Below are 10,092 nucleotides of genomic sequence, written 5' to 3'. Positions count from 1 at the left end.
AAAACAAATAAAAAATAATAAAAAAATAATACCACCGGGAGGAATCGAACCCCCTTCATCCCTTTCGGGTGCTTTTCCATTAAGCTACGGTGGTGCGCTGGAAAGATAAAAGTAGCATGATGGTAGTTAGCAGATTAATTGATACACGAATTGTATAGAACAGCTTACCTTTAATTGTCTGACGGGGAATTAACGGCATGCCGCGACAACCCTCTTAGGACATTAGCCCCCGCTCAATTTGCCCTTCGGCAGTCAATCAGACAATGGGCGCGATACCTTGTTCTCAACTCTATCTCAACAATATTCGTGAAAAGATTCTTCCTAGATCAATCTTTTCAAGAATATTTCAGCCTGATTGATGAAGATCGACTTTTATTGACCATGATTGCCTCTACGTCAAGGTACAAAGTGCATATGGTGCTCCATTAATGTTTGGGCGCTCCTTAGTTGGGCGCTCCTTAGTTTCTCCCAGCCGAGCTGCTCGGCGCCGGGCCCGCCTTCGCAAATACGCGCGGCCCTGCTGCGAGGGCACCCTGCACGGGTTTGCTGCACGTTGCACCCACTCACTCCCGCTGCCGCTGCCGCGGACGAAAATCCCGTGAAATAAGCGCTCCGATGAAAACACCGTTTAAATTCATAATAAAATAGGTGCTTTTGGTCCTAGACGTTCAGCCGAGCAAGGGGAAATTCAATTGAGGTTACGTGAACTTATTATTTTTCTCTCTACATTGCCATCCGAAGCTGCTCAACTTTTAGCTGTGCAGACTGAAAAATGCCTCGTACCCTCGCCAAATCTCCCCGTTTGGGCTGACGTTCACTGTGCCCTCCTTTAGACCAAGCATTTTCCAGATATCTTTAGGCTGCGCTCCTTCCCTCAACCATTGACTAAAAAGCGCGACTTGCAACTCCTTAGCAAGCTTCTCTGACCCCGGCTCATTCTTCGCCGCCTCGATCGTCTTCGCCACCGCTTCGTCTCCGTAGTAAGTCACGAACGTGTTCACCAATGTCGTTTCTTTTCCAGGACTGTACTTGTTAAATAGATTCATGTAGCTGACATATGTGCCCAAATTCGAGTTGGTAAGAAGTTTCTCGATCCCTTCGTCCAACTTGAGGAGCTCAAAAATATCGTCTGCGGTTTTTTCTGCTTTAATCCATGTCCTCACCTGTCTTTGCTGCAATCTCAGTGCGATCTCATTCGCCCCCTCCACCTTCTTCGCTGCTTCGAGCATTCTAATCAGAGACCCGTCGCTGTATTGAGCTGTCAACTTCGACATCATTGTTGTCGTCGAGTGTTTCTCCGCGACGGAGGCTACGTAGTTCACCCACGTTTTGAATTTCGGACTCGTGAATAGGTCGTCGCCCGCCTCATCAAGCTTCGACAGTGTCAAGGCGGCAATCGGCTTCATCTTTATGTCTTTCAATGCCCCCAACTCGGTTAATTTCGCGCTCTGGCCCAAGCCAGAAAGGTCGACCATTCTGTCATCGTCATCCTTCTCGTCGTCAGACGTCATTGACGTGCGTAGTGTCCTCCCATTAAGAGCGAATCGCTGATCGTCAATTACTGCCGCAGACATGGCGAGAAGGCAAGCAAGAGCAATTAATATCAGCGCCGCACGTTGGTGGTGGCGCATCGTGCTTCTTCCTGTCCTCAATACGTTATTACAGTCTGTAATTTACAGATTCGGATCCTTGGGCGATTAGCGAAGTGGCATCCTCCAGCTTTGATTACTTTTTTTTGGGCTGCGTACTGCATCCAAGCAGTACGGAATTGAAGACTGATCCCATTGTGCATGAGAGTGACTATTATTACAGTACCGGTTACGTGAACCGCCAGGCAGTATTATTTTTTTTAAACAATACATGTAGCTCATATACCACAATTTTTTTAAATATAATAGTATTCCTTTCGCAGTGAGGCATATTACTAATGTAACATCCTAAAGTATCAATTATTAATAGTGTCACTACAATACTAGTATTACATGTACATGTACTAATTCCGGAAGCTTTTACTTGAGTACGGAATCAGCCACACGAGCCGGTATTTGTCCTAAAAACAACGTAAAGTATGATTTTTTTCGAAGCGGAACGCTGGTGCGCAGGGGGGGGGGTGAATCCAAGTGGTAAGATAGGGCTGGGAGCAGATAGTGTCGTATGACGATACTTTTAGTACTGGTAGCATGTACAGTTTTGAGCTTCCGGAAGCACCACTACGAATTCGGTAGGTACAATGATTCTGTTTTTATGCAGCACTTCCCTGCTTCGTACTTGAAGTATTTTAATTAGGCCCTGTTCCGCAGGTACAAATTCCAGCGGATTGAGGCCATTTCAGCGGAATTTTACCATCCAGCGGATCACTCAAAACTCTGCGTGCTCCGAATGCGGATTCGAGAGCAAATCGATTCGAAATCTTCTATCCTCTATCCGCCCGAATTCGGTCAGATAGAGTTTTATTTTAGCGAGTGGACTGACAAAGCCCTGTAATAGCAAATATGATCTGCGTGGAATAGCCTCGCAGACTTTTATACATTGTGCACGTGCTGGGCATTACTGTAAATTGTTCAGTGGTGTAAAACTAGCTACACTACGACCTCACCGTATCTTCCAGCAAGAGTCACAAGGTAGTTCTGCCACATCATCGATGCTATTTCATCTCGAAGCTTCTTCATATCGCTGTCGTCCGTAGCGTCCGTATGTGTGTCCCCTGCGTCTTCTACTTCGTCGCTTACGTTTTCGGTTTCCCTGGTGGACCCGTCTGAGTCTGAACATTCATCGCCATGGCGACGAATGAAGTTGAAAATTGCGAACGCGGCCTGTATTAGACCTATCTGGTCTGCAAGCGCATATGAAGTCATGTGTAGCAGAATTGGAAACTTGAATTTGATAGCTCCGTACGCTCTTTCGATAACGTTTCTCAGCGATGAATGACGCAGATTATACAACTCCTCTTTTGTCTGTGGTTTCTGCTGACCATCGCCGAACTCTTTAAGATGATAACGTGTTCCTCTATAAGGAGTCATTGTGTAGCTGGTTAACGCGTAGCCAGCATCTCCTAAGTAGTATTTACCTACACAGGCCGCATCAATAGGAAAATTATGTAAAGTTTTTTTCATGACAAGTGAGGTTACGTACCTTTCGGGATATGAAAATTGTGACTAACAGCATCTTTTAGTACTCGACCGTCATGTGCAGAACCTTCCCAGCCAGGGAGGATATACACAAATTCCATTGCAAAGTTACACGCCCCAAGCACGTTACTGGAGTGAAAACCTTTTCTGTTTCTGAACCGCGGCGCAATTGAAGCGGGAGGAACCACTGGGATGTGAGTTCCATCTACAGCTCCCAAGCAGTTTTTGAAGTAGGGGAAGAACTTTGCAGATTGCTGAATCTCGACGGGGGTTGTACTGTTGGGGAGACAAACGAATTTATCCCATCGAGCCTTAATTGCTGCTAAACATTGCCGAACAATCCTGCCTATTGTCGCCGGCCCATGTTGAAATCGATCTTGTGCTGCTCGATTACTTTTTCCGGTAAGTATGAACAGGAAAATTAGTAAGCGCTCTCCGCTGTGAATTCTGGACGTTGATGGTAGCAATCGGGTAGTTTCTAATTCACGAAGTAGCAAATGAAAAGTTTGTACACTCATACGAGCGACATTCGAGAAGCGTATCGGACTTCGACTGTTTAACAGCTCCTCGTAGTACATAGCGCCGCTTAGTATCGATGTACAGCAACCCTCTTTTGCAAAATGAGCTCGAATATACGACCAGTACGACGTTAGTCCTGTCATAACGAGCACAATCTGATCTTCTTCTCCGTCATCCGATATGTTGCCTTCCTCATTGGATGCGTCCATAGCACAATTAGGGAATGGTTCGATGAGCATTCTGGATGAAATTGTCGGCATCATAAGCCAATAATAGAATATAAAAACAGGTATTGCACCCACAATAATATCTTTGCGCTAAAACTAAAAATATCCAAACTCTCAACCAAGGTTTCTTTTTGGAGAGTCTGTTTTTTTGGGAGGGCCTACGATTCATTGCTGGACCCGTTTCAGTTGTCGAAAGCCAACACAGCTCCGGCATCATCAGCTTTGTGAGCTATGACATTTGGCTGGACTGAAGACCTTACAGCTCGCTTCATCAACGCTGTCTTAGATGAAGTCGTGCGGCTTGGTGATTCATACAATGGAAACTTCAAGAAAGCGAATTGGAATCGCATTGTCAGAGCATTCAACGACGGGCTATTGACCGGCCAGACACGAGATCGAAAGCAACTGCAGAGCAAGATTGCAGAGCTGAAAAAGAAATACAGGACATACGCTGCAATGAAGGCAAACAGCGGGTTTGGGTGGGACCCCACCACAGGGATGCCTACGGCTCCAGATTCTGTGTGGGACGACTTAATCGCTGTGTACCCTCAAGCAAAAGAATTCAAAAGCAGACCTCTCTTTATGTACCACGAACTGGACATAATTATGTCTCGCACCGCTGCAACCGGTGCATTCGCTGTTTACGATGAGCATATTATAAGCCTTGCACGACCGGCACCGTCGTCTCTGAGTGGACTAAGCAACGACTCCGGCGATGAAGGTTCGACTGACGATAGAAGTGCAGCAGAACGAGAGGCATGCAATGTCGAGCAACAATACAGATCTCAGAACATATCAGGGCTCAATCGCAATATCGATAACGACAGTGGAGGGTCAGAAACAACTGATAGAAGTCGATCCTCTCGCCGTCAAAGTACAGATTACGTGTCAATTGTTGGACCTTCACCTAAACGACTTAAGACCACTGGGGAAAAAATGAGCGATTCGATGAGAGCTATGGCTGACGCGCAGAAGGTGATTGCGGCCTCTATCAGTACTCGACACATCAAAAGCCGACAGCTTACCTGCGCGGACGAAGCAATTAAAATCTTTAAGGATATGTTTACGGACGAAGTCCCAGTTCACCAGCGCTTCAGGTTCATTAAGCTACTAGCAACTCAACCGAACGCGGCAACCATGTTTTATGGGATGGACGACGAAAGCCGCCGATATATGGTAGAGCAGGACCTGCTGACGGACAATTCAGACGCAGATTGAATCTGAGATCTTTTTGCTCATCTCTTTTTCTAATAAACTTTATATTCTTTTAAAATTTCACGTATCATATTGCAGAGTTTCGTTACACGGCAAATAGATTAAAATCTGGGTGTTCCGCATGCGGTTCCAGCGGATTCTCCGAAACAGCGGAATGTCTCAACCCAGAGGAAAAGCAAATCCGCTGTTCACCTCTAGAGGTTTTGCGGAACAGGGCCTTAGTCCTCTCCGTTTTCGACTGCTTTTGCGTTGATGGAATGACCAATCTCAGGGATCCCAGATAAAATAATATAATTATAATGACCAATTTCAAGCCACACCTGAATTAACTAAGTACCGCTTATTTTTCAGCCGTACAAGAAGCTTAATGCTTTTAAAGCCACCACATCAGCCAAAACGACGATGGGAGTACAGTAGAATTCAAAAGCACAATAAAAAATAGCGACTTTTAGATAGGAGACATCCCAAGTAAATTGATATATCGTGGATTCCTGACTCTGTCAGTTATCAGAGGAAGAAACGAGAGAGCTACTGTACCTTCTGCTACTGTGTCTGAACGTAAACCTTACTTCGAGGTAAAGTATTACTTGAAGTCTTTTAGGAACGGTATTGAAACCCAATGAGGTCACATCCAAGGCTTTGGGTACCGTATTGGAGATCTCTTTCAATTGGAGTCGCAGCACCTTTACAAAAGAAGACACCTGTTAGCACATTTTCTGGTTCAGTACAGCAACATTGAAAATCTGACTTTTCACTTAATATTGGCCGATTTCCAACATTGACTTGACTGCCTTTTGTATGCTGAAGGATGGGGAAGGGGTGAATCCATTCTCATTCCGCATGCCAGATCTGGTTTAGGTTTAACTACCCACGGTCATAATACCCGGCCTGTAAGGTTGACACCCCTTCTCGTCCCACTGGGACGTTGTGTGGCACGATCTTGGGATACACAAATCCCGCTCCTCTCAAGTCCAATCGTCTATTCCACAGCAGCAGCACACACCGCCATAAAACATTCCTTTTTGTCTATAACACCTGGTTGGAAGTCCTGCGGATTCTCGAAATTGCAGGCATCCCATCCCGCTATTGTGGGCAGATATAAGACCGAGCCTTACACCGATGCTTGTTTGATGTTGCTCGACAGGTGCCCTCATGGAGTTCAAGATTGAGGCTTTGACGATATTTTGCTGCCAGTGTCTACGTATTTTCAGGATTTGACTTTCGCCCCCAATATATTATTAAATATCTAACACAGAGGTTTCTTGACGCGACATTTCAATGTTGCTTTTTCTTAAAAACGGTAAAAACAGTACATGTAATGTGTCGGTAGCGTTTCAAACTCGCATTAGGTTTACGGTACAGCCCTTTCAGTGAACGACCAATCAATGGCTTTGCCAAAACTGATTCTTTCCTACTTTGCAATTCGCCTTCGAGCCGTTGGTTTGGAGCAGTTAATACGTGCAGTCTGGTCTTAATAATATGCGCTGCTTCGTGTTCCTAGTGCTCTTGATTGCAAGCGTCGTGCTGGCGAACGGCGATGCTACCGTGGAAACTGCAGATGCCAATACAGTCTCCAGCCTCCAGTCATTGGCCAGCTCTCTGTCTACGACCAAATACGAAGCCCACGCCACGAGACTTTTGAGGGTCCAAGACGAGGAAGAGCGAGCTCTTCCGATCCCTCCTCCCAGTCTTTCTCTGTTCTCGAATTGGGTCAAGGCGATGAGATTGAAGGTCACAAACAGCGTTCGAGCCCGGTATTGGCTCTAGCGGAGGCAGTCAGTAGAGGCTGTTTTTAGGCAGCTCAAGCTTGACGGCGGACTGAACAAGATTCTGGCCAACCCGAAGTTTCACGCGTGGTCGACCTACGTTAATCTGTACAATAGGAAGAATCTCGGCAAGGAAGTGACAATGGCGGGCATTCTTTCGAAGACTTACGGAGATTTAGCGCTTTCAATAATGCTAGAAGTGGCGCTGAACGTTGGAGGCCAAAGCCGAATGGCAGCCGTGTTGGCTCGGCAGCAGAGACAGGCCTGGAAAATGGCGGGTAAGAGTGCTGAGGACATCTTCGTATTACTGAAGCTCGAACAGGCGGGGGACAGTCTCTTCGTGACCCCACAGTTGAACACTTGGTACACCTATGTCACCACGTTACTAAAGAAGGATGACGCAAACAAGGTGATGGCGTCTGTACTGACAGCCCACTACGGTGACGAGGCCTTAGCCAAGATCTTCCGGGAAGCGAACCCACGTGTCCGACGAATGAGGTTTGTGAGATTGTGGCTTGAGAACGCAGTGGCACAGAATCGACCGAAAAAGACGCTGTCTCCCGACGAATCTTTTAAGCTGCTCAAGCTTGATGCTGGGGTGGATAAACTACTCTCCAACCCGAAACTGGAGACTTGGGTTGGCTACGTGGGCAAATTGGACGCAAAGAAACCAGCACAAGAATCAACAGCCGTCCAAACGTTGACGACGTGGAGCTGGCGAAGGTGTTGGAGGCAGCGAAAAAAGTGCCGTCGACTGAGAAGATCGCAAAGGAGCTACAAAGTGCACAATTGACCTTATGGACCAAGAAGTTCTCTCCCGACGATGCCTTCAAGATGCTTCAGCTTGATGTTAAAGTGGATAAACTGCTCACTAACCCGAATTTGGCTCTTTGGATAACCTATTTGGGTAAGTACAACGAGTTGAATCGCGGCAAGGGGACGACAATGATCAAGACGTTCACCAAATTCTATGGAGACGAAGCGCTGGCCAAGATGCTCGAAGCTGCCCGACACGTGCCGACGACCGAAAAGGTGGCGACCCAGTTCCAAATTGCGCAATTTACGCAGTGGCTGCGCGACGGGAAGAAGCAAAATGTGATTTGGAAACTGCTCAATATGGAGAAGGCGACTTGGATGAAAAACCCTGACGCGCAGGTTTGGTACAGGTACAAGGAGTTCTACAAGGTGAATATAGGTTAAGGTGAAGATGGCGAAACGCTCAGATTTTCAGATCGAATAGCAACTACTTCAGTAAGCAGCCAAATTGGTCAAATTCGGCTTGTTGGATGGGGAAGTAACTTTACGACCACATGCCGTTTGTCTGCACTTACGGTATTAAAAAATGCCCAGTGCTACAGCCCATGTTCATTAGGGCTAGGGGACATAATCATGGATTTTGCCCATGGTTACTATGATTTCTCCATTATATTACGGAGTGAGGTATTTTATTGGAAAAACCTACTGCCCAGGTTTTTGGTGCATAGCCGTGCGACTATTGACCAGGTTTAAAGCACAGGTTTCGCCAGGTTTCTTGCCAGGCTGTAATTAATAAAGTAAAATACCATGATTTGAAAATATTCCCCTACACCTACTAATCTCATGATACGGCACCGGATCGCAAGTATCTCTGCAGCGCAGCTTCTCAAACTCCATTCATTTCCAAATTTGAGCCGTGCTGGAGGAATGAAGCGCAAAGCCCACTCTGAAGACGAAGCGTCCGTCAACGAAGATCCCCCAGCCTCTTTGTCCAGCGTCTCAGAATCGGAAGGTGAGAGGGAGGTGGCCACGCAGGTTGGCGGCAGTGCTAGCGACGAGGAGTTTCCAGCAGACCAGGAGGGCTCTTTTGAAGGGAAGGAGCTGCGTCGCTACCACACAAACTGGGAAAGCTAGGAGAAATACCGCAAATCGTATTGCGAATCCGAAAGTGCGCATCTTGTGGTGCACGAATCGGAGAGTGTCGCCAAACGCAACAAGATGCTGCGTGCTTCTAAGCGCGCCAAGGACGGTGGTTCGATGCGATACTTACCCGAAGACCTTCCCCGTTTTCGCCGGAGATACATTTGTACGCACGGGTCGCGGACCCGCCGCCGTGGATCTGGAAAGAGACAGCAGTTCAAGCTTCGAGGTACTGGTTGTCCATTTCGCTTTACTGCGGAGAGTGTGTACCACAAAGGAAAGTGGATTCTAGAGATCAAAAATCCCATCTACACTCACAACCACAAACTTTCCCAGGACATTTACGAACATTATCCACACAATCGCCAAGTTCCGATGTTTGAGCCTCTAGTCGAAGACCTTCGGTTGATGGTACGCGCTGGAGGCAAGAGTCTCCGAATTTACGAGTACATCCGTGACAACTCCAGGTACAAAGTGACGCAGAGAGATGTGGTGAATCTTCTTACCCGAATTCGCAATGAGCTCCGTGGACAGGCCGATGATGATTTGGCTGTTGCCGAATTTCTTGTCGGCTTCGGCGAGGAAGACAAGAACAACGTGGTAAGTGTCGATGACACGTCAACGGGGGGGACAGGATCAATCTCACTGAGTACAGGCCACATGCGAGCGACGTTTGCTAAGTATCCGGAGCTGTTGCTGGTGGACTGTACGCACAAAACCAATCGGTAAGTTCATAACAGGTTCTACACCAGGTTTACATTCCTTGTTTCAACCAGGCTTCCAACAGGATACGAATCAGGTTTCGTACCAGGTTTCCTACCAGGTTTTAAGCTACGGCTCAAAACAGGATTAAACTGTTCATTCTTTTTTAACACTTGTTTTTATGTTTTATAGGTACGACTACCAGCTTTGCAGTCTGATGGTGATGGATGCCTTCGGGTCTGGTCAGTTCGTACAGCACTCCGTTATCGAGACCAACTCGGATTGGCATATGCGGAAGGTCCTCAGCCACTTCAAAACTGCCAATGTCATCTGGGAGTCGCTCCGCGTGGTGATGGTTGATAAAGACATGAGAGAGATCAGTGTGATACGGGAGGCATTTCCGGATGCTACTATTCTGCTCTGTCATTTTCACGTCTTGAAGTTTTTGCGAAGTGTGGTTCGTGAGGCTCGCTTCGGACGCTATTCGGCAGACGAGTACGACTCGATGAATCATCTCTTCTCCAATCTGGTAGACGCTCCGTCCAACGAGGAATACGCGAAGAATTATTCTATTTTGGAGAAGTTTTCCTGCGCGCATGGGAACACCTCCTTCTGGGAATACTTCTGTGAGAATTGGGA

General features: G+C 46.9%; 2 protein-coding genes across 2 annotated transcripts; one reads left to right on the top strand and one right to left on the bottom strand.

The window, feature by feature from the left end:
- Nucleotides 1-752: 752 nt before the first annotated feature.
- On the bottom strand, nucleotides 753-1,631 carry PITG_19309 (secreted RxLR effector peptide protein, putative; the record flags this gene model as incomplete). The annotated part of the gene is made up of 1 exon (XM_002997055.1): nucleotides 753-1,631. One exon carries the CDS (start codon nucleotides 1,629-1,631, stop codon nucleotides 753-755), a length of 879 nt encoding a protein of 292 aa, XP_002997101.1.
- A 4,937-nt stretch (nucleotides 1,632-6,568) lies between these two features.
- PITG_19308 (secreted RxLR effector peptide protein, putative) lies at nucleotides 6,569-6,856 on the top strand (the record flags this gene model as incomplete). Its single annotated transcript, XM_002997054.1, has 1 exon — nucleotides 6,569-6,856. One exon carries the CDS (start codon nucleotides 6,569-6,571, stop codon nucleotides 6,854-6,856), a length of 288 nt encoding a protein of 95 aa, XP_002997100.1.
- Between the last annotated feature and the right edge of the window lie 3,236 nt (nucleotides 6,857-10,092).

This window comes from Phytophthora infestans, genomic scaffold, assembly GCF_000142945.1.
Source record: "Phytophthora infestans T30-4 supercont1.89 genomic scaffold, whole genome shotgun sequence".
Taxonomy (NCBI): domain Eukaryota; phylum Oomycota; class Peronosporomycetes; order Peronosporales; family Peronosporaceae; genus Phytophthora; species Phytophthora infestans.
The sequence above is the reverse complement of the archived record's forward strand: the minus strand, read 5'-3'. Positions and strand labels throughout refer to the sequence as shown.